General features: G+C 56.5%; 1 protein-coding gene across 4 annotated transcripts in view; it reads right to left on the reverse strand.

Moving 5' to 3' along the window:
• Positions 1-262: 262 nt before the first annotated feature.
• The window catches only part of LOC141258689 (low density lipoprotein receptor adapter protein 1-B-like), a 57,455-nt gene continuing 33,545 nt past the window's right edge, over positions 263-24,172 (reverse strand). Inside the window, exon 9 of one of the 4 annotated variants that reach the window (XM_073673695.1) lies at positions 263-548. In XM_073673695.1, coding sequence (XP_073529796.1) covers positions 278-548 — 271 coding nt within the window. In that variant the 3' untranslated portion in view covers positions 263-277. Of the gene's footprint in view, positions 549-23,139; positions 24,147-24,172 lie in introns of those variants that run through there. The other 3 variants (XM_073673692.1, XM_073673694.1, XM_073673693.1) reach the window with 3 other exon arrangements.

A 24,172-nucleotide genomic window follows, 5' to 3' on the forward strand; every position in this document is an offset into this window, starting at 1 on the left:
ACTTATGGCGAAAATGGGAGGTGCCAAGTGACTCAGATAAGGGCAGGTTCACCCTTAACCCCGTGCCTGTTTCCCCAAATTTTACAATTCTGACCACTGTCACTTTATGAGTTAATAATTCTAGAATGCTTCAACGGATCCAACTGATTGTGAGACTGTTATTTTGTGACATATTGTACTTCATGATAGTGGTAAAGTTTCTTTGATACGACTTGCGTTTATTTGTGAAAAAAATGAAAATTTGGTGAATATTTTGCAATTTTCAAACTTTGAATTTTTATGCCCTTAAATCAGAGATTTGTCGCACAAAATAGTTCATAAATAACATTTCCCACATTTGTTTCCAACAATCTTGAAGGAGTTCCCAGAGATGCTTAGCACTTGTTGGCCCTTTTGCCTTCACTCTGCGGTCCAGCTCACCCCAAACCATCTCGATTGGGTTCAGGTCTGGTGACTGTGGAGGCCAGGTCATCTGGCGTAGCCCCCCATCACTCTCCTTCTTGGTCAAATAGCCCTTACACAGCCTGGAGGTGTTTGGGGTCATTGTCCTGTTGAAAAATAAATGATGGTCCAACTAAACGCAAACCGGATGGAATAGCATGCCGCTGCAAGATGCTGTGGTAGCCATGCTGGTTCAGTATGCCTTCAATTTTGAATAAATCCCCAACAGTGTCACCAGCAAAGCCCCCCACACCATCACACCTCCTCCTCCATGCTTCACGGTGGGAACCAGGCATGTAGAGTCCATCCGTTCACCTACGGAAGCAGAGGCCGGGAGGAGCACCCACGAAAGAAGAGGCCTGGGGGAGCATGTAAAGGTTCAGGATATCGGAAGTAGAAGCAGGGAGGAGCACCCACAGAAGCAGAGGCAGGGAGGAGCATTCATAAAAGCAGAGGCAGGGAGGAGCATCCACAGAAGCAGAGGCAGGGAGGAGCACCCACAGAAGCAGAGGCAGGGAGGAGCACCCACAGAAGCAGAGGCAGGGAGGAGCATTCATAAAAGCAGAGGCAGGGAGGAGCATTCATAAAAGCAGAGGCAGGGAGGAGCATCCACAGAAGCAGAGGCAGGGAGGAGCACCCACAGAAGCAGAGGCAGGGAGGAGCATTCATAAAAGCAGAGGCAGGGAGAAGCACCCACAGAAGCAGAGGCAGGGAGGAGCATTCATAAAAGCAGAGGCAGGGAGGAGCATTCATAAAAGCAGAGGCAGGGAGGAGCATCCACAGAAGCAGAGGCAGGGAGGAGCATCCACAGAAGCAGAGGCAGGGAGGAGCATCCACAGAAGCAGAGGCCGGGAGGAGCATTCACAGAAGCAGAGGCAGGGAGGAGCATCCACAGAAGCAGAGGCCGGGAGGAGCATTCACAGAAGCAGAGGCAGGGAAGAGCATCCACAGAAGCAGAGGCCGGGAGGAGCATTCATAAAAGCAGAGGCAGGGAGGAGCACCCACAGAAGCAGAGGCAGGGAGGAGCATTCACAGAAGCAGAGGCCGGGAGGAGCATTCATAAAAGCAGAGGCAGGGAGGAGCACCCACAGAAGCAGAGGCAGGGAGGAGCACCCACAGAAGCAGAGGCAGGGAGGAGCACCCACAGAAGCAGAGGCAGGGAGGAGCACCCACAGAAGCAGAGGCAGGGAGGAGCATTCATAAAAGCAGAGGCAGGGAGGAGCATTCATAAAAGCAGAGGCAGGGAGGAGCATCCACAGAAGCAGAGGCAGGGAGGAGCACCCACAGAAGCAGAGGCAGGGAGGAGCATTCATAAAAGCAGAGGCAGGGAGAAGCACCCACAGAAGCAGAGGCAGGGAGGAGCATTCATAAAAGCAGAGGCAGGGAGGAGCATTCATAAAAGCAGAGGCAGGGAGGAGCATCCACAGAAGCAGAGGCAGGGAGGAGCATCCACAGAAGCAGAGGCAGGGAGGAGCATCCACAGAAGCAGAGGCAGGGAGGAGCATTCATAAAAGAAGAGGCAGGGAGGAGCATTCATAAAAGAAGAGGCAGGGAGGAGCATTCATAAAAGCAGAGGCAGGGAGGAGCATTCATAAAAGCAGAGGCAGGGAGGAGCATCCACAGAAGCAGAGGCAGGGAGGAGCATCCACAGAAGCAGAGGCAGGCAGGAGCATTCACAGAAGCAGAGGCAGGGAGGAGCACCCACAGAAGCAGAGGCAGGGAGGCGCATTCATAAAAGCAGAGGCAGGGAGGAGCACCCACAGAAGCAGAGGCCGGGAGGAGCATTCACAGAAGCAGAGGCAGGGAGGAGCATCCACAGAAGCAGAGGCCGGGAGGAGCATCCACAGAAGCAGAGGCCGGGAGGAGCATCCACAGAAGCAGAGGCAGGGAGGAGCATCCACAGAAGCAGAGGCAGGGAGGAGCATTCACAGAAGCAGAGGCAGGGAGGAGCATCCACAGAAGCAGAGGCCGGGAGGAGCATCCACAGAAGCAGAGGCCGGGAGGAGCATCCACAGAAGCAGAGGCAGGGAGGAGCATCCACAGAAGCAGAGGCAGGGAGGAGCATCCACAGAAGCAGAGGCCGGGAGGAGCATTCACAGAAGCAGAGGCCGGGAGGAGCATTCACAGAAGCAGAGGCAGGGAGGAGCATCCACAGAAGCAGAGGCCGGGAGGAGCATTCACAGAAGCAGAGGCAGGGAAGAGCATCCACAGAAGCAGAGGCCGGGAGGAGCACCCAGGTCAGTACACACCAGTCTACAAGAGATGGCTCACAGAGAGAGGAGGCCATTCCCTACAAATGTACTCACATCTCCTCTGGGAGCTTCTACTGCCATGTCGGTCACCAGGCGCCACAGTATTAGCTCTGCAGGAGGTGCTGGAGGGGACGTCAGGAACAAAAGCTCTGGGTGGTGAAGGCTAATCCAAGCCACTGAGACTAGGAAGGCTGGGATCTGTAGTGCCTCCAGTTTGGCAGTATGGGTGTGTGTGCACCAGACCCATTAAAATGTCAAGAACCTAAATGTAAAGGTTCAGGATAGCGGAAGGAGAAGCATGGAGGAGAATCCACGGAAGCAGAGGCCGGGAGGAGCACATACAGAAGCAGAGGCCGGGAGGAGCACCCACGGAAGCAGAGGCCGGGAGGAGGACCCACGGAAGCAGAGGCCGGGAGGAGCACCCACGGAAGCAGAGGCCGGGAGGAGCACCCACGAAAGAAGAGGCCGGGAGGAGCACCCACGAAAGAAGAGGCCGGGAAGAGCACCCACGAAAGAAGAGGCCGGGAAGAGCACCCACGAAAGAAGAGGCCGGGAGGAGCACCCACGAAAGAAGAGGCCGAGAGGAGCACCCACAGAAGCAGAGGCAGGGAGGAGCACCCACAGAAGCAGAGGCAGGGAGGAGCACCCACGAAAGAAGAGGCCAGGAGAAGCATCCACGGAAGGAAAGGCAGGGAGAAGCATCCACAGAAGCAGAGGCAGGGAGGAGCATCCTCGGAAGCAGAGGCAGGGAGGAGCACCCTCGGAAGCAGAGGCAGGGAGGAGCACCCTCGGAAGCAGAGGCAGGGAGGAGCATTCACAGAAGCAGAGGCAGGGAGGAGCATTCATAAAAGCAGAGGCAGGGAGGAGCACCCTCGAAAGCAGAGGCAGGGAGGAGCATTCACAGAAGCAGAGGCAGGGAGGAGCATTCACAGAAGCAGAGGCAGGGAGGAGCATTCATAAAAGCAGAGGCAGGGAGGAGCACCCTCGGATGCTGAGGCAGGGAGGAGCATCCACAGAAGTAGAGGCAGGGAGGAGCATCCACAGAAGCAGAGGCAGGGAAGAGCTCCCTCGGAAGCAGAGGCTGGGAGGAGCATCCACAGAAGCAGAGGCAGGGAGGAGCACCCTCAGAAGCAGAGACAGGGAGGAGCACCCTCAGAAGCAGAGACAGGGAGGAGCACCCTCAGAAGCAGAGACAGGGAGGAGCACCCTCGGAAGCAGAGACAGGGAGGAGCACCCTCGGAAGCAGAGACAGGGAGGAGCACCCTCGGAAGCAGAGGCAGGGAGGAGCATTCATAAAAGCAAAGGCAGGGAGAAGCACCCACAGAAGCAGAGGCAGGGAGGAGCACCCACAGAAGCAGAGGCAGGAAGGAGCATCCACAGAAGCAGAGGCAGGGAGGAGCATCCACAGAAGCAGAGGCAGGGAGGAGCATCCACAGAAGCAGAGGCAGGGAGGAGCATTCATAAAAGCAGAGGCAGGGAGGAGCACCCTCAGATGCAGAGACAGGGAGGAGCATTCACAGAAGCAGAGGTAGGGAGGAGCACCCACAGAAGCAGAGGCAGGTAGGAGCATTCATAAAAGCAGAGGCAGGGAGGAGCACCCTCGGATGCTGAGGCAGGGAGGAGCATCCACAGAAGCAGAGGCAGGGAGGAGCACCACGGAAGCAGAGGCAGGGAAGAGCTCCCTCGGAAGCAGAGGCTGGGAGGAGCATCCACAGAAGCAGAGACAGGGAGGAGCACCCTCAGAAGCAGAGACAGGGAGGAGCACCCTCGGAAGCAGAGACAGGGAGGAGCACCCTCGGAAGCAGAGGCAGGGAGGAGCATTCATAAAAGCAGAGGCAGAGAGGAGCACCCACAGAAGCAGAGGCAGGGAGGAGCACCCACAGAAGCAGAGGCAGGGAGGAGCATACACAGAAGCAGAGGCAGGGAGGAGCATCCACAGAAGCAGAGGCAGGGAGGAGCATTCATAAAAGCAGAGGCAGGGAGGAGCACCCTCAGATGCAGAGACAGGGAGGAGCATTCACAGAAGCAGAGGTAGGGAGGAGCACCCACAGAAGCAGAGGCAGGTAGGAGCATTCATAAAAGCAGAGGCAGGGAGGAGCACCCTCGGATGCTGAGGCAGGGAGGAGCATCCACAGAAGCAGAGGCAGGGAGGAGCACCACGGAAGCAGAGGCAGGGAAGAGCTTCTTCGGAAGCAGAGGCTGGGAGGAGCATCCACAGAAGCAGAGACAGGGAGGAGCACCCTCAGAAGCAGAGACAGGGAGGAGCACCCTCAGAAGCAGAGACAGGGAGGAGCACCCTCGGAAGCAGAGACAGGGAGGAGCACCCTCGGAAGCAGAGGCAGGGAGGAGCATTCATAAAAGCAGAGGCAGGGAGGAGCACCCACAGAAGCAGAGGCAGGGAGGAGCACCCACAGAAGCAGAGGCAGGGAGGAGCACCCACAGAAGCAGAGGCAGGGAGGAGCACCCACAGAAGCAGAGGCAGGGAGGAGCATCCACAGAAGCAGAGGCAGGGAGGAGCATCCACAGAAGCAGAGGTAGGGAGGAGCATTCAAAAAAGCAGAGGCAGGGAGGAGCACCCTCAGATGCAGAGGCAGGGAGGAGCACCCACAGAAGCAGAGGCAGGTAGGAGCATTCATAAAAGCGGAGGCAGGGAGGAGCACCCACAGAAGCAGAGGCAGGGAGGAGCATCCACAGAAGCAGAGGCAGGGAGGAGCACCCACGGAAGCAGAGGCCGGGAGGAGGACCCACGGAAGCAGAGGCCGGGAGGAGCACCCACGGAAGCAGAGGCCGGGAGGAGCACCCACGAAAGAAGAGGCCGGGAGGAGCACCCACGAAAGAAGAGGCCGGGAAGAGCACCCACGAAAGAAGAGGCCGGGAAGAGCACCCACGAAAGAAGAGGCCGGGAGGAGCACCCACGAAAGAAGAGGCCGAGAGGAGCACCCACAGAAGCAGAGGCAGGGAGGAGCACCCACAGAAGCAGAGGCAGGGAGGAGCACCCACGAAAGAAGAGGCCAGGAGAAGCATCCACGGAAGGAAAGGCAGGGAGAAGCATCCACAGAAGCAGAGGCAGGGAGGAGCATCCTCGGAAGCAGAGGCAGGGAGGAGCACCCTCGGAAGCAGAGGCAGGGAGGAGCACCCTCGGAAGCAGAGGCAGGGAGGAGCACCCTCGGAAGCAGAGGCAGGGAGGAGCATTCACAGAAGCAGAGGCAGGGAGGAGCATTCATAAAAGCAGAGGCAGGGAGGAGCACCCTCGAAAGCAGAGGCAGGGAGGAGCATTCACAGAAGCAGAGGCAGGGAGGAGCATTCACAGAAGCAGAGGCAGGGAAGAGCATTCATAAAAGCAGAGGCAGGGAGGAGCACCCTCGGATGCTGAGGCAGGGAGGAGCATCCACAGAAGCAGAGGCAGGGAAGAGCTCCCTCGGAAGCAGAGGCTGGGAGGAGCATCCACAGAAGCAGAGGCAGGGAGGAGCACCCTCAGAAGCAGAGACAGGGAGGAGCACCCTCAGAAGCAGAGACAGGGAGGAGCACCCTCGGAAGCAGAGACAGGGAGGAGCACCCTCGGAAGCAGAGACAGGGAGGAGCACCCTCGGAAGCAGAGGCAGGGAGGAGCATTCATAAAAGCAAAGGCAGGGAGAAGCACCCACAGAAGCAGAGGCAGGGAGGAGCACCCACAGAAGCAGAGGCAGGAAGGAGCATCCACAGAAGCAGAGGCAGGGAGGAGCATCCACAGAAGCAGAGGCAGGGAGGAGCATCCACAGAAGCAGAGGCAGGGAGGAGCATTCATAAAAGCAGAGGCAGGGAGGAGCACCCTCAGATGCAGAGACAGGGAGGAGCATTCACAGAAGCAGAGGTAGGGAGGAGCACCCACAGAAGCAGAGGCAGGTAGGAGCATTCATAAAAGCAGAGGCAGGGAGGAGCACCCTCGGATGCTGAGGCAGGGAGGAGCATCCACAGAAGCAGAGGCAGGGAGGAGCACCACGGAAGCAGAGGCAGGGAAGAGCTCCCTCGGAAGCAGAGGCTGGGAGGAGCATCCACAGAAGCAGAGACAGGGAGGAGCACCCTCAGAAGCAGAGACAGGGAGGAGCACCCTCAGAAGCAGAGACAGGGAGGAGCACCCTCGGAAGCAGAGACAGGGAGGAGCACCCTCGGAAGCAGAGGCAGGGAGGAGCATTCATAAAAGCAGAGGCAGAGAGGAGCACCCACAGAAGCAGAGGCAGGGAGGAGCACCCACAGAAGCAGAGGCAGGGAGGAGCATCCACAGAAGAAGAGGCAGGGAGGAGCATTCATAAAAGCAGAGGCAGGGAGGAGCACCCTCAGATGCAGAGACAGGGAGGAGCATTCACAGAAGCAGAGGTAGGGAGGAGCACCCACAGAAGCAGAGGCAGGTAGGAGCATTCATAAAAGCAGAGGCAGGGAGGAGCACCCTCGGATGCTGAGGCAGGGAGGAGCATCCACAGAAGCAGAGGCAGGGAGGAGCACCACGGAAGCAGAGGCAGGGAAGAGCTTCTTCGGAAGCAGAGGCTGGGAGGAGCATCCACAGAAGCAGAGACAGCGAGGAGCACCCTCAGAAGCAGAGACAGGGAGGAGCACCCTCAGAAGCAGAGACAGGGAGGAGCACCCTCGGAAGCAGAGGCAGGGAGGAGCATTCATAAAAGCAGAGGCAGGGAGGAGCACCCACAGAAGCAGAGGCAGGGAGGAGCACCCACAGAAGCAGAGGCAGGGAGGAGCACCCACAGAAGCAGAGGCAGGGAGGAGCATCCACAGAAGCAGAGGCAGGGAGGAGCATCCACAGAAGCAGAGGTAGGGAGAAGCATTCAAAAAAGCAGAGGCAGGGAGGAGCACCCTCAGATGCAGAGGCAGGGAGGAGCACCCACAGAAGCAGAGGCAGGTAGGAGCATTCATAAAAGCGGAGGCAGGGAGGAGCACCCACAGAAGCAGAGGCAGGGAGGAGCATCCACAGAAGCAGAGGCAGGGCGGAGCATTCATAAAAGCAGAGGCAGGGAGGAGCACCCTCGGATGCAGAGGCAGGGAGGAGCATCCACAGAAGCAGAGGCAGGGAGGAGCATCCACAGAAGCAGAGGCAGGGAGGAGCACCCACAGAAGCAGAGGCAGGGAGGAGCACCCACAGAAGCAGAGGCCGGGAGGTGCACCCACAGAAGCAGAGGCCGGGAGGAGCATCCACAGAAGCAGAGGCCGGGAGGAGCATCCACAGAAGCAGAGGCAGGGAGGAGCATCCAGAGAAGCAGAGGCAGGGAGGAGCATCCACAGAAGCAGAGGCAGGGAGGAGCATCCACAGAAGCAGAGGCAGGGAGGGGCATCCACAGAAGCAGAGGCAGCGAGGAGCATCCACAGAAGCAGAGGCAGGGAGGAGCATCCACAGAAGCAAAGGCCGGGAGGAGCATCCACAGAAGCAGAGGCCGGGAGGAGCACCCACGGAAGCAGAGGCCGGGAGGAGCACCCACGGAAGCAGAGGCCGGGAGGAGCACCCACGAAAGCAGAGGCCGGGAGGAGCACCCACGAAAGAAGAGGCCGGGAGGAGCACCCACGAAAGAAGAGGCCGGGAGGAGCACCCACGAAAGAAGAGGTCGGGCAGAGCACCCACAGAAGCAGAGGCAGGGAGGAGCACCCACAGAAGCAGAGGCAGGGAGGAGCACCCATGAAAGAAGAGGCCGGGAGAAGCATCCACGGAAGCAAAGGCAGGGAGAAGCATCCACAGAAGCAGAGGCAGGGAGGAGCATCCTCGGAAGCAGAGACAGGGAGGAGCACCCTCGGAAGCAGAGGCAGGGAGGAGCACCCTCGGAAGCAGAGGCAGGGAGGAGCACCCTCGGAAGCAGAGGCAGGGAGGAGCATTCACAGAAGCAGAGGCAGGGAGGAGCATTCATAAAAGCAGAGGCAGGGAGGAGCACCCTCGGATGCTGAGGCAGGGAGGAGCACCACGGAAGCAGAGGCAGGGAAGAGCTCCCTCGGAAGCAGAGGCTGGGAGGAGCATCCACAGAAGCAGAGGCAGGGAGGAGCACCCTCAGAAGCAGAGACAGGGAGGAGCACCCTCAGAAGCAGAGACAGGGAGGAGCACCCTCGGAAGCAGAGACAGGGAGGAGCACCCTCGGAAGCAGAGACAGGGAGGAGCACCCTCGGAAGCAGAGGCAGGGAGGAGCATTCATAAAAGCAAAGGCAGGGAGAAGCACCCACAGAAGCAGAGGCAGGGAGGAGCACCCACAGAAGCAGAGGCAGGAAGGAGCATCCACAGAAGCAGAGGCAGGGAGGAGCATCCACAGAAGCAGAGGCAGGGAGGAGCATCCACAGAAGCAGAGGCAGGGAGGAGCATTCATAAAAGCAGAGGCAGGGAGGAGCACCCTCAGATGCAGAGGCAGGGAAGAGCATTCACAGAAGCAGAGGCAGGGAGGAGCACCCACAGAAGCAGAGGCAGGTAGGAGCATTCATAAAAGCAGAGGCAGGGAGGAGCACCCTCGGATGCTGAGGCAGGGAGGAGCATCTACAGAAGCAGAGGCAGGGAGGAGCACCATGGAAGCAGAGGCAGGGAAGAGCTCCCTCGGAAGCAGAGGCTGGGAGGAGCATCCACAGAAGCAGAGGCAGGGAGGAGCACCCACAGAAGCAGAGGCAGGTAGGAGCATTCATAAAAGCAGAGGCAGGGAGGAGCACCCTCGGATGCTGAGGCAGGGAGGAGCATCCACAGAAGCAGAGGCAGGGAGGAGCACCACGGAAGCAGAGGCAGGGAAGAGCTCCCTCGGAAGCAGAGGCTGGGAGGAGCATCCACAGAAGCAGAGACAGGGAGGAGCACCCTCAGAAGCAGAGACAGGGAGGAGCACCCTCGGAAGCAGAGACAGGGAGGAGCACCCTCGGAAGCAGAGACAGGGAGGAGCACCCTCGGAAGCAGAGGCAGGGAGGAGCATTCATAAAAGCAGAGGCAGGGAGGAGCACCCACAGAAGCAGAGGCAGGGAGGAGCACCCACAGAAGCAGAGGCAGGGAGGAGCACCCACAGAAGCAGAGGCAGGGAGGAGCATCCACAGAAGCAGAGGCAGGGAGGAGCATTCACAGAAGCAGAGGTAGGGAGGAGCATTCAAAAAAGCAGAGGCAGGGAGGAGCACCCTCAGATGCAGAGGCAGGGAGGAGCACCCACAGAAGCAGAGGCAGGTAGGAGCATTCATAAAAGCGGAGGCAGGGAGGAGCACCCACAGAAGCAGAGGCAGGGAGGAGCATCCACAGAAGCAGAGGCAGGGAGGAGCACCCACAGAAGCAGAGGCAGGGCGGAGCATTCATAAAAGCAGAGGCAGGGAGGAGCACCCTCGGATGCAGAGGCAGGGAGGAGCATCCACAGAAGCAGAGGCAGGTAGGAGCATTCATAAAAGCGGAGGCAGGGAGGAGCACCCACAGAAGCAGAGGCAGGGAGGAGCATCCACAGAAGCAGAGGCAGGGAGGAGCACCCACAGAAGCAGAGGCAGGGAGGAGCATTCATAAAAGCAGAGGCAGGGAGGAGCACCCTCGGATGCAGAGGCAGGGAGGAGCATCCACAGAAGCAGAGGCAGGGAGGAGCATCCACAGAAGCAGAGGCAGGGAGGAGCACCCACAGAAGCAGAGGCCGGGAGGAGCACCCACAGAAGCAGAGGCCGGGAGGAGCACCCACAGAAGCAGAGGCCGGGAGGTGCACCCACAGAAGCAGAGGCCGGGAGGAGCATCCACAGAAGCAGAGGCAGGGAGGAGCATCCACAGAAGCAGAGGCAGGGAGGAGCATTCACAGAAGCAGAGGCAGGGAGGAGCATCCACAGAAGCAGAGGCAGGGAGGGGCATCCACAGAAGCAGAGGCAGGGAGGGGCATCCACAGAAGCAGAGGCAGGGAGGAGCATCCACAGAAGCAGAGGCAGGGAGGAGCATCTGTGGCACCCCAGGGGTCTGGTTTTCCACAGTAATGTAATGTTATGTCTGAGAGCAGGTGGGAGGTCCTTTGGTCAGGGATCCTGTGCATGCCACACCTCCTGCCCAGTCTGGGGAGGGGAAGAGCTTCCCCTGTAAAAACCCGGGGCTGAGGCAGGGAGAGTCAGACAAGGAGAGTGGAGACAAGAAGCAGCATAGGAAACAGCAGAGTTCCAAGGAGTCAGGGGCTGGCAGCTGCAGCGCTCGCCCTGACTAAGAAGATTCTTTACCGGACCCGGAGTCCGAGGCTGTGGGGACTAACTTCTACCCAGCAGCAGAATCCGTCAGGCAGGGGATTTCAGGTCCTCTGGCCCAGAAGCCCGAAGGCACGGTCACACGCGTGGGACCAGCACCGCCATCGTGGAGCGGAAGCCATTAGAAGGCCCCGAGTCACCGGCCATACGGGTGAGCACCACACGGTACACTCAGGGACGTGGGCTACTTACATCAGCTTCTAGCAAGGTAGCCAGAAGAGTACAGTCAGTTTGTGAGGCCTACAACTACGCCTGGCCAGGGGAGATCCCATCTGCTCAAGGACTGACCAGGCCCCATCCGCTAGCAAGTACTCCGGGAGGGTCTATCGTTGTTACCAGTAAAGACCCTGAACTACACCGTACCGTCTCTGAGTGGTTCCTGCTACCCCCATCATCCACGTCGGCTGCCCTGAGGCCATACCCCTCCCGTTGGGGGTTATACTATCACGCTGCACAATCCTACCACCGGCCTCAGCGGTCTGCCCTGCAGCAGCAGCTCCCTGGCTGCACTCAACGGGTGGCGTAGTCATCAACTATTTACTACTAATAGACTGCCGTCTAGTTTGACTCCCTGGGCACGGACCGGGTCACCGCCACGAGACTACAACCCTCTACTGATCCGGCTCCGGGTAGGCTCCCGCATGCGCAACGCAGCGCGACACAGGCCCAGGGGCGCGTCAACTTTGGCGTAGTCGGCAGGATTTCGTGCCCGCAACCACCGGGTACTGCGTGCCTGAAAAGCAAAGACTGTTCAAACTTACCAGTGGTGAAGATTCCCGCTATCCGTGGAGGTTTCCCGCCATCCGGCGCCATCTTCTACCTTCTTCCCGCCATCGGTGAAGTTTCCCGCCATCCGGCGCCATCTTCGGCCTTCTTCCCGCCATCCATGGAGTTTTCCCGCCGTTGGACGCCATCTTGGGGACGCCGCGCGGGAAGAAGAGGTGCGTGGACTCCGAAAGCGCGCGAGAACTGAAGCCCCGCCTCACGTCCGGACGTTGCGTAAGGTCCTGGAAGGAGCCCAGCAGACGCCGACGTCACAGGAGCGCGACGGAAGGTCCTCAACCCTGACGATCCACTGCGGAGCCGCGGCCTACGGAAGAGGATCATCGCAAGGTAGGCCACGGTCCACTAGGGGGGAGGAAGATGTCGGATACGGAGGAGAGCTTCACTGCCCCAACCCCCGCCAGCGCTACCGCTGCTGCAGTTATGCCCTTCACCATGCCCTATATCCCGGGAGCAGCTTGGCTACCCCAGTATTCAGGGGAGTCACATACCCTGCATGACTTTAGAGAAAAGCTGGATAGCCTCTTCCAGGTGTACCCCCTCACAGAAGAGCAAAAAGTGAGCATCCTGGTGGCCCAACTAACCGGGGCAGCCAAAAGGGAAGTAAAATCCTGGCCACCTGGGAGGAAGACTGTCGCAGGGATACTAACCCGGCTGAAGGACACCTTTGATACCCGCACCTCAGCCGAGATTAAGCTTAGATTCTACGGGTGCAAGCAGCGAGCGCATGAGAGTATAAGGGACTATGCACTAAACCTACAAGAGGCCCTGAGGGCCATAAAGCAGACCGACCCTGATGGGGTGGGAAACGAGGACAGGCTGTTGACTGAACAATTTATAGAGGGTTTATATTGCAATGCCCACCGAACCCAGTTGCGGGCAATGGCCTTACAGGATCCCCATCTGGACTTTGCACAGTTCAAGGACAGAGCCATCCGGGTGCTCCGAGAACCGGCACCAGGTGGCGTTGTGACCCACAGACGCCCCACTACCACTTACTACCAGGAGGCGGCGCCCTTGTCAGCAGGGCCTGTGGGAGCTGATGCGCAGGCTTTGGACAATGACCCGGCTCCAGACCTACACCATCAGGTCCAAGAGCTAGCTAAGAGCGTTGCTGCGCTAACCCGAACTGTGCAGTCTTTACAGGTTTCCACCCCAGGGAAGATCCAGCTGGCATCCGGACCGGAGGACATCCCGTGGCGTCGACCAAGGAGGACCCCACCGGCCAGAGGAAGACCCAGTGACCGATACAGCGAGGACGGACGACCCATCTGCCGCCGCTGCAATCAACCCGGACATATGGAAAGGTACTGTTCTTTAAACGGGCACAACCTGGGGTAGAGGGCCAACCCCCAGGAAAAAGATCACCAGGCCCATCGAACTGGCGCGACAGATATGTGGGAGGACGTCCAGTCTTGCCTGTGGTACTGGATGGCATTCCCATGAGTGCCCTACTGGATACCGGGTCACAGGTCACCACCATCCCGTACGTGCTCTTCAAGCAGTACTGGAATGACTCGGATATTACCCACTACCCTGACGACGACTTGAGTATCATCGCCAGCAATGGCCAGCCCGTGCCACAGATCGGATTTAAGGAGGTGGCCCTCAAAATCGGTAGAGTCGAACTGGCCGCACAGGGACTGATCATTGTAGATATTGATAAACATGAGAGTCACCCAAAAATAACTCTAGGAACTAACGTAATTGAAAATTGTCTTGCAGAGGTGATTTTCCTTTTACAGCAGGTTGCCAAGAACGCCAGCTCCGGCGAGCAGCGGGTGCTCCAGAAAGAGATCCGGGCACTGATGCAACGGCAACAAGTGGAACTCTCCGGCGGTGAGATTGGTAGCGTAAGAATGTGTGACCCTTTTCCTATTGCCATGCCCCCAAAAAGTGAAATGATGATTTGGTGCCGGGCAGCTATTGGTCTGAGAGGAAGAGATTACCAGGCAATGGTAGAACCAGTTTACTCAGACAGTAGGCCCACCATTTTGACAGCACGGGGGGTGGTCAATGTACGCCATGGGAGGGTGCCCATTCGCATAATAAATATCGGGGAGAGGGAAGTGTACCTGCCCCGGTATGCCACGCTAGCCAAATTATATACCACTAATCAAAATTCTATACAATCTGTGGAACCCTTGCCTCCATCTCACCCGGAGGAAGGTAACGGCTCTAAGAAAGACATGGAGGACTGGTGTCAGCAACTACATTTGGGTATTGATTCCACTCCCTCACATCAGAAACAAGGAGTCTATCGGGTGGTTCAAGAGTATGAGAGAGTGTTTAGTAAACACCCGTTAGACTTCGGGCGAGTCAAGGGGGTAGAACACCGCATCCCCACGGGAGATCATCCTCCCATAAAAGAGAGGTATCGACCCGTACCCCCTGCACATTACCAACACGCCAAGGGGATGCTTAGAGACATGAAGGAGGCTGGGGTAATCCGGGATAGCTGTAGCCCCTGGGCAGCCCCACTAGTTTTAGTCAAAAAGAAAGACAACACCATGAGGATGTGTGTAGATTACCGGAAAATCAACCGTATCACACACAAGGATGCGTACCCCTTACCAAGGATAGAGGAGTCATTGGCTGCTTTAAGATCTGCTAACTTCTTCTCTACCTTGGATCTCACTAGCGGGTACTGGCAGGTTCCTGTAGCAGAGGCGGACCGGGAGAAGACCGCATTCACCACCCCGATGGGACTTAGCGAGTTCACCTGCATGCCGTTCGGACTCTGCAACGCCCCAGGAACCTTCCAACGATTAATGGAGTGCTGTCTGGGCCACAGAAACTTCGAGACGGTCCTGTTGTACCTGGACGATGTCATCGTATACTCCAAAACTTATGAGGACCACCTGAAACACCTGGCGGAGGTGTTCGAAGCTCTGGCGAGTTACGGCCTAAAGGTGAAACCCTCCAAGTGTCACCTCCTGAAACCAAAGGTGCAATACCTGGGACACGTGGTGAGCGCTGACGGAGTGGCTCCCGACCCCGATAAGATCACCGCAATTAAGGGATGGCCAAGCCCCTCCAGCGTAAAAGAAGTGCGGCAGTTCCTAGGGTTGGTAGGCTACTACCGAAGGTTTATTCCCGGTTTCACCAAAAAGGCAGCGCCTATGCAGGACCTCCTGATAGGCCAGTCCCGGAAGGCCAAGAACCAGAAGCCGCCCTTCAAATGGGAAGAGCTAGAAGAAGAGTCCTTCCGCCAGCTGAAGATGGCCCTCACGGGGGATGAAATCTTGGCGTACCCAGACTATAGCCAGCCCTTCATCCTCTACACCGACGCCAGTAACATCGGGCTAGGAGCCGTACTATCCCAGATTCAGCAGGGGAGAGAACGAGTGATCTCCTATGCCAGCCGAAAACTGCGACCCACCGAAAGGAACCCCGAGAATTACAGCTCATTTAAGCTAGAGTTCCTGGCCGTGGTATGGGCAGTCACCGAGCGCTTTAGGCATTACCTCGCTTCTTCCCGGTTCACCGTATACACGGATAACAACCCGTTGATACACCTGGACACGGCAAGACTCGGTGCCCTGGAGCAGAGGTGGATGGCCCGTCTGTCCAACTACGAGTTCACAATCAAATACCGGGCAGGACGCTCCAATACTAACGCGGATGCCCTGTCCAGGATGCCCAACCTGCCGGACGAAGGAGAAGATCCGGAGGGACTGGAAGAAGTTGAACTCCCTGCGTTCCACCGTCATGGGACTATCCAGTATTCCCACCGGGTAAGGGGTAAACAGGCTGCTACGTTGAACCCCTTACCCCACTACAACTGGGCGGAAACGCAAGACAGCGACCCTGCCGTCCGACTGGTGAAGGAGATGCTGACTCGGCCGGAGGCTCGACTTGAACCAGACGCTCCGGAGGAAGCCAAACAACTATGGGCGGAGAAGAGTCGACTATTCCTTTACAAGGGGAAGTTGTGCCGCAGAATGGTCAACTCCCGGACGCATGAACTACTCTGGCAAGTAGTGGTGCCACGAAGAGACGCAGCCATGGTGATGGAGGCATACCACGACGGAGCTGGACACTTCGGGTGGAAAAAGCTGGAGTTCCTGCTGCGCGACCGGTTCCACTGGGTAGGCATGAGGGGAACCATCGAGAAGTGGTGCAGAGACTGTGGCCCGTGCAATCTGAGAAGGAAGGACCGGGCCAGCCAGAAGACTCCCCTGCAGTCCATCGTCACCCGGCAACCGTTGGAACTGGTAGCCTTGGATCATGTAAAACTGACCCCAAGCAGAAGTGGCTACGTCTACGCGTTAACCATCGTGGATCATTACTCCCGGTTCTTGGTTGTCGTCCCCGTCAAGGACCTAACGGCTCAAACAGCAGCTAGAGCCTTCCAGCAGCACTTCTGCCGTCCACACGGGTACCCGGACCAAGTGCTGACGGACCAGGGACCTGCCTTTGAAGCGGAGGTCTTCCAGGAATTCTGCAATCTGTATGGCTGCCGGAAGATAAGGACGACACCCTACCATCCGCAAACTAATGGACTTTGTGAAAAAATGAACCAGGTGGTAATGGATCTGCTAAAAACATTGCCCCTGGAAGAACGCAGTCTGTGGCCTGAGAAGTTGCCCGATCTGGTGGACCTATACAACCACATCCCGGTAGGTTCCACCAACTGTACCCCGGCTTACCTAATGAGGGCGAGACCTGGTAAGTTACCTGTTGACCTGGAAATGGGAGTCCTGACACCTGAGGACACTTCACCAGAAACAGACTGGGACACAGAGAGGCAGCAGCAGTACCGGAGAGTACAAGAGAGCGTGGAGCGAAGTCTCTGTCAGGCTAGGGAAAGACAAGAGAAGACTTACAACCAGTATGCTCCCGCTGTTCCCCTGGTACCCGGAGAGCAGGTCTTGAAGAGGAAAAGACGGCTCCACAAGTTGGATGACCAGTGGGAGGAGGACCCGTACACCGTACTGCCCTCAAGCCACGAGAACCCGAAGGTCTGTACCATCAGTAAAGACGGAGGGGAAACCACAGCCATTGTATCCCGGGACCACCTGAAGAAGTGTCCCGAACAACTGAGGAACCCTGAAGAGGAACAAGAAGACCATCGACCCGTGGAAGAAAGGGAAGATATGGTTAGTACCGTGCTCGGGGACTTCCCTCAGTCTTGGACTCAAGTCAATGGTGCAGTTGTGGTACCCGTACTCACCTTCCTCCAACCATCATCCCAAGAACCTACGGAGCAACGGGTAGAGCTGGAAGAACAGCCGGTCCAGGAGGCAGAAGACTCCACACAAGCAGAACAGGAGAATCAACCCTCTGCTTATAGTGAGCCTGCCGTACCCCTAGTGAGACAAAGAGCCGGTAGACAGCTGCCCAGTTTACCCTTGACAGCTCCTACACCCTGTAGTTCAGGGCCAGACAGTCAGCTCCGTAGGTCCACTCGGGCCACTAGAGGCCAGTTACCCGCACGCTGGAGAATTTAAAGTGTATAAATTGTTTTATTTATGTTTTTCTGTGTATTGTTGCTTGTGAATAATTTTGTGTTTCCAGTTGTTTTTAGGAAACCTTGGTGGATTTACCGGGAATCCTTGTATATAGTTGGAGCGTAACCCAGGATGGACTAGAGACTGTTAAGGACTCGGGGTAGGACAGACCCCTACCTGGTTACGTCTCCCTGTGTTGGTGAAATGGACACCTTTCCTTTTCTTCAAAGACTGCACCCGGTTGCGGACACGCCGCAACCATCTTATGTGTTTTTCTTATTGTGTTGTTATTGTTATACTTTGTTATGTTTTTCTAAATGTGTTTAGTCCCGGAGTACTAAATTTCACTAGGGGGGAATGTGGCACCCCAGGGGTCTGGTTTTCCACAGTAATGTAATGTTATGTCTGAGAGCAGGTGGGAGGTCCTTCGGTCAGGGATCCTGTGCATGCCACACCTCCTGCCCAGTCTTGGGAGGGGAAGAGCTTCCCCTGTAAAAACCCGGGGCTGAGGCAGGGAGAGTCAGACAAGGAGAGTGGAGACAAGAAGCAGCATAGGAAACAGCAGAGTTCCAAGGAGTCAGGGGCTGGCAGCTGCAGCGCTCGCCCTGACTAAGAAGATTCTTTACCGGACCCGGAGTCCGAGGCTGTGGGGACTAACTTCTACCCAGCAGCAGAATCCGTCAGGCAGGGGATTTCAGGTCCTCTGGCCCAGAAGCCCGAAGGCACGGTCACACGCGTGGGACCAGCACCGCCATCGTGGAGCGGAAGCCATTAGAAGGCCCCGAGTCACCGGCCATACGGGTGAGCACCACACGGTACACTCAGGGACGTGGGCTACTTACATCAGCTTCTAGCAAGGTAGCCAGAAGAGTACAGTCAGTTTGTGAGGCCTACAACTACGCCTGGCCAGGGGAGATCCCATCTGCTCAAGGACTGACCAGGCCCCATCCGCTAGCAAGTACTCCGGGAGGGTCTATCGTTGTTACCAGTAAAGACCCTGAACTACACCGTACCGTCTCTGAGTGGTTCCTGCTACCCCCATCATCCACGTCGGCTGCCCTGAGGCCATACCCCTCCCGTTGGGGGTTATACTATCACGCTGCACAATCCTACCACCGGCCTCAGCGGTCTGCCCTGCAGCAGCAGCTCCCTGGCTGCACTCAACGGGTGGCGTAGTCATCAACTATTTACTACTAATAGACTGCCGTCTAGTTTGACTCCCTGGGCACGGACCGGGTCACCGCCACGAGACTACAACCCTCTACTGATCCGGCTCCGGGTAGGCTCCCGCATGCGCAACGCAGCGCGACACAGGCCCAGGGGCGCGTCACATCCACAGAAGCAGAGGCAGGGAGGAGCATCCACAGAAGCAGAGGCAGGGAGGAGCACCCACAGAAGAAGAGGCAGGGAGGAGCATCCACAGAAGCAGAGGCAGGGAGGAGCATTCACAGAAGCAGAGGCAGGGAGGAGCATCCACAGAAGCAGAGGCAGGGAGGAGCATCCACAGAAGCAGAGGCAGGGAGGAGCATCCACAGAAGCAGAGGCAGGGAGGAGCATCCACAGAAGCAGAGGCAGGGAGGGGCATCCACAGAAGCAGAGGCAGGGAGGGGCATCCACAGAAGCAGAGGCAGGGAGGAGCATCCACAGAAGCAGAGGCAGGGAGGAGCATCCACAGAAGCAGAGGCAGGGAGGAGCATCCACAGAAGCAGAGGCCGGGAGGAGCATTCACAGAAGCAGAGGCCGGGAGGAGCATCCACAGAAGCAGAGGCCGGGAGGAGCATCCACAGAAGCAGAGGCCGGGAGGAGCATTCACAGAAGCAGAGGCCGGGAGGAGCATCCACAGAAGCAGAGGCAGGGAGGAGCATCCACAGAAGCAGAGGCCGGGAAGAGCATTCACAGAAGCAGAGGCCGGGAAGAGCATTCACAGAAGCAGAGGCCGGGAAGAGCATTCACAGAAGCAGAGGCAGGGAGGAGCATCCACAGAAGCAGAGGCCGGGAGGAGCATCCACAGAAGCAGAGGCCGGGAGGAGCATCCACAGAAGCAGAGGTAGGGAGGAGCATCCACAGAAGCAGAGGCAGGGAGGAGCATTCACAGAAGCAGAGGCAGGGAGGAGCATCCACAGAAGCAGAGGCAGGGAGGAGCATCCACAGAAGCAGAGGCAGGGAGGGGCATCCACAGAAGCAGAGGCAGGGAGGAGCATCCACAGAAGCAGAGGCAGGGAGGAGCATCCACAGAAGCAGAGGCAGGGAGGAGCACCCACAGAAGAAGAGGCAGGGAGGAGCATCCACAGAAGCAGAGGCAGGGAGGAGCATTCACAGAAGCAGAGGCAGGGAGGAGCATCCACAGAAGCAGAGGCAGGGAGGAGCATCCACAGAAGCAGAGGCAGGGAGGAGCATCCACAGAAGCAGAGGCAGGGAGGGGCATCCACAGAAGCAGAGGCAGGGAGGGGCATCCACAGAAGCAGAAGCAGGGAGGAGCATCCACAGAAGCAGAGGCAGGGAGGAGCATCCACAGAAGCAGAGGCAGGGAGGAGCATCCACAGAAGCAGAGGCCGGGAGGAGCATCCACAGAAGCAGAGGCCGGGAGGAGCATCCACAGAAGCAGAGGCAGGGAGGAGCATCCACAGAAGCAGAGGCCGGGAGGAGCATTCACAGAAGCAGAGGCCGGGAGGAGCATCCACAGAAGCAGAGGCAGGGAGGAGCATTCACAGAAGCAGAGGCCGGGAAGAGCATTCACAGAAGCAGAGGCAGGGAGGAGCATCCACAGAAGCAGAGGCCGGGAGGAGCATCCACAGAAGCAGAGGCAGGGAGGAGCATCCACAGAAGCAGAGGCAGGGAGGAGCATCCACAGAAGCAGAGGCAGGGAGGAGCATCCACAGAAGCAGAGGCAGGGAGGAGCATCGACAGAAGCAGAGGCAGGGAGGAGCATCCACAGAAGCAGAGGCCGGGAGGAGCATTCACAGAAGCAGAGGCAGGGAGGAGCATCCACAGAAGCAGAGGCCGGGAGGAGCATCCACAGAAGCAGAGGCAGGGAAGAGCATCCACAGAAGCAGAGGCAGGGAAGAGCACCCACAGAAGCAGAGGCAGGGAGGAGCACCCACAGAAGCAGAGGCAGGGAGGAGCATCCTCAGAAGCAGAGGCAGGGAGGAGCACCCACAGAAGCAGAGGCAGGGAGGAGCATCCACAGAAGCAGAGGCAGGGAGGAGCATCCACAGAAGCAGAGGCAGGGAAGAGCATCCACAGAAGCAGAGGCAGGGAGGAGCATCCACAGAAGCAGAGGCAGGGAGGAGCACCCACAGAAGCAGAGGCAGGGAGGAGCATCCACAGAAGCAGAGGCAGGGAGGAGCATTCATAAAAGCAGAGGCAGGGAGGAGCATCCACAGAAGCAGAGGCCGGGAGGAGCACCCAGGTCAGTACACACCAGTCTACAAGAGATGGCTCACAGAGAGAGGAGGCCATTCCCTACAAATGTACTCACATCTCCTCTGGGAGCTTCTACTGCCATGTCTGTCACCAGGCGCCACAGTATTAGCTCTGCAGGAGGTGCTGGAGGGGACGTCAGGAACAAAAACTCTGGCTGGTGAAGGCTAATCCAAGCCACTGAGACTAGGAAGGCTGGGATCTGTAGTGCCTCCAGTTTGGCAGTATGGGTGTGTGTGCACCAGCTCCAAGGAACATTTCCAGCTTACTGCTGGGAGCTGCCAGATATCGTTGATCTACTCTGCTTCAGGTGATGCTTTCAGATCCTGCTTTGCTTGTTTGTATTTCTTAACAAAAAAAATTATTAATAGGCATTGCTGCTTTTACTTCTAGCAGGGTATATGTTCATATTGTTTCGTCTGTTTAATGACCAATGTGAACATGCTCCTATTTTGTATGCATACCTACTTGTATTCCAGTTCTTTTTTTCCGCAGGTTTCTGCAGTTCGTGCAGGTCGTGTCCTCCCGCCCTTTGAGCTGGACATTACGTTTATGTAGCTCCTTGTTGCTGGTTGTCCATATTTGGGACTCGGCCCTTATTCACATTGATGCCATTTTTACACACTTTGGTGGGGGTTAGAACCATCCGGATTTAAGTACACCTTGTCGCTGGTGAGGCGGCTTTTACACTTTTTTTTAATCAAAGTCCGCACTATTATTTGTATGCACTATTGCTGTTACTTACAGCAGGGTTATGGTCGTTCTGTTTCGGTCTTAGGTGGTGTTGTTTGTGTCTGACCTCGGCACATTTCCTGGCCATTCTTTTGCCTTCTGATTTTGTACCTTCACTGCCCTCCTGGTTCTGACCCGGTTACTTAATCACTTCTGCCAGCCTTCACTATCAGCAAGCAGCTGAGCCCGTGACCCCAACCCAGGAGCCCGGTTACTTAATCACTTCTGCCAGCCTTCACCATCAGCAAGCAGCTGAGCCCGTGACCCCAACCCAGGAGCCCGGTTACTTAATCACTTCTGCCAGCCTGCACCATCAGCAAGCAGCTGAGCCCGTGAGCCCAACCCAGGAGCCCGGTTACTTAATCATTTCTGCCAGCCTTCACCATCAGCAAGCAGCTGAGCCCGTGACCCCAACCCAGGAGCCCGGTTACTTAATCATTTCTGCCAGCCTTCACCATCAGCAAGCAGCTGAGCCCGTGACCCCAACCCAGGAGCCCGGTTACTTAATCATTTCTGCCAGCCTTCACCATCAGCAAGCAGCTGAGCCCGTGACCCCAACCCAGGAGCCCGGTTACTTAATCATTTCTGCCAGTCTGCACCATCAGCAAGCAGCTGAGCCCGTGACCCCAACCCAGGAGCCCGGTTACTTAATCACTTCTGCCAGCCTTCACCATCAGCAAGCAGCTGAGCCCGTGACCCCAACCCAGGAGCCCGGTTACTTAATCACTTCTGCCAGCCTGCACCATCAGCAAGCAGCTGAGCCCGTGAGCCCAACCCAGGAGCCCGGTTACTTAATCACTTCTGCCAGCCTTCACCATCAGCAAGCAGCTGAGCCCGTGACCCCAACCCAGGAGCCCGGTTACTTAATCACTTCTGCCAGCCTGCACCATCAGCAAGCAGCTGAGCCCGTGAGCCCAACCCAGGAGCCCGGTTACTTAATCATTTCTGCCAGCCTTCACCATCAGCAAGCAGCTGAGCCCGTGACCCCAACCCAGGAGCCCGGTTACTTAATCATTTCTGCCAGCCTTCACCATCAGCAAGCAGCTGAGCCCGTGACCCCAACCCAGGAGCCCGGTTACTTAATCATTTCTGCCAGTCTGCACCATCAGAAAGCAGCTGAGCCCGTGAGCCCAACCCAGGAGCCCGGTTACGTAATCATTTCTGCCAGTCTGCACCATCAGCAAGCAGCTGAGCCCGTGACCCCAACCCAGGAGCCCCAGTAGGATAAGTGCAGATGTCCAGATCCCTGTACATGGGTTAGAGGACAACTCCTGATAAATGGTGTGGCTTGACCTCAGCCTGTCCGTGCCACAGCTGACAGGCCCTCATTACATGGACTGGTAAGGTAGGCAGCAGAATTAGTGAATCTCGCTCACCCTCCTATGCTGGACATGTCCCTATTCTGCCGACATCTCTCTAGTAAGGTGCCAGGCCTCAGCAGACGTGCGGTTGCCCGCACCACGACTGTCTGCTGATAATAAAAGTTTTCCCTCATTCCGCCACCCTTAGATCATCCCAAGTTTAATATAACTTTCAGGATGTAATGACGGCTGTTTAAAGGAACAAGCACACAACTACAACAATGAGGAGAGTGATTGTCCCCAATAATTGCCAAAATTATTGCACGGTTATCATTTTAGAAGAACACTGAGGTCTCACACTATGGCGACCACCATCCATCAGCCCAAACCAATGCCCGTACGCCAATCTCCATCTGCCTAAGTTGTGATGCCGACTGGGTCTCCTTAGTTGCCGGTCTATAACCATATGAGAACACACAGACCTACTACACGTCACGATCATCCACAACCGGTCACCACCAGGACACCTTCACTCTGTCACCAGTAACCTCAAAAATGACAAAAAACAACTAATTCCAGATTTTAATTTATTAAACTTTTTTTCTGCCGAATAAAGAATTGTGGTAAAAATAAGGATTGTGTACCAGCCACCACCACCACCAGGAACCAGCAGCCAGGCCGTCCTCGTGGTGGCAGGAACCATGCATAGTGCATTGATCAACTAGAAACTCCATCATCCAGAATCCCAAACCCGGCTTCATCCATTCTACAGTAGAAGCATCTGCGGGTCGTGGGAGGTTGGTGGGTGGCAGTGAGGTAGTCCTAGGTAGAGACAGCAGGACGGCAGCCATAGGCCCCTACTCAAGAGATATTCTTCCATTCAACACAGTGAAATGATGTATCTGCCGTCAGTCAAGCACTCAGAATATTACATTTTAGGTGTCCTCTCTGTAGGATTTCTTCAACATTAGCACCATAAAAAGTTATCGGGATGGTCTTGATAATGTATCGCTGGAGTGACAACAACCCTAGAGAATCGTGACCAAGATGATGGAAAACTGTTTGATCTGGATGACGCCTCATCTGTTGGGCTCCTGAAGATCACAACGATCTTTATCCTTTATCTGAAGAGCTTTGAAGATCATCATGAGGATGATGGATCATTTATCTACAGGAGGTTCTGAATGTGAACGTCGATGACGGATCACTCATCTGAAGAGCCAGATAGTGGACCAGTTAAAGCTCATGATGGTTTTTATTTATCTACGGCACTTCTGAAGATCTTGATGATGATGATGGGTTACTTGAGCTTTTACAGATGATTGTGATGAGGATAATGATCATGGACCTGTTGACTTTGGAGGTTCTGAGAACAATTGTGACGATGGGTTGTGGATTTCCTAAAGATCATAGTGATGATGAGTTTAGATCTTCTAAGATTGTGAGCATGGATTCGATATTGGCAGAGCTCCTGAGGATCATCGTGATGAAGGATCAGCAAGTTAGTTGTGAAGTTTCTGGAGATTTGGGTGATGAACCATTTTATTGTGCATCTCATGAATGTGGACCTTGTGATGATACTGATTATGTATGAAATGGAGTGTTG

Source organism: Phyllobates terribilis, unplaced genomic scaffold (genome assembly GCF_046119375.1).
Source record: "Phyllobates terribilis strain yellow unplaced genomic scaffold, ASM4611937v1 Scaffold_3__8_contigs__length_932513732, whole genome shotgun sequence".
Taxonomy (NCBI): Eukaryota; Metazoa; Chordata; class Amphibia; order Anura; family Dendrobatidae; genus Phyllobates; species Phyllobates terribilis.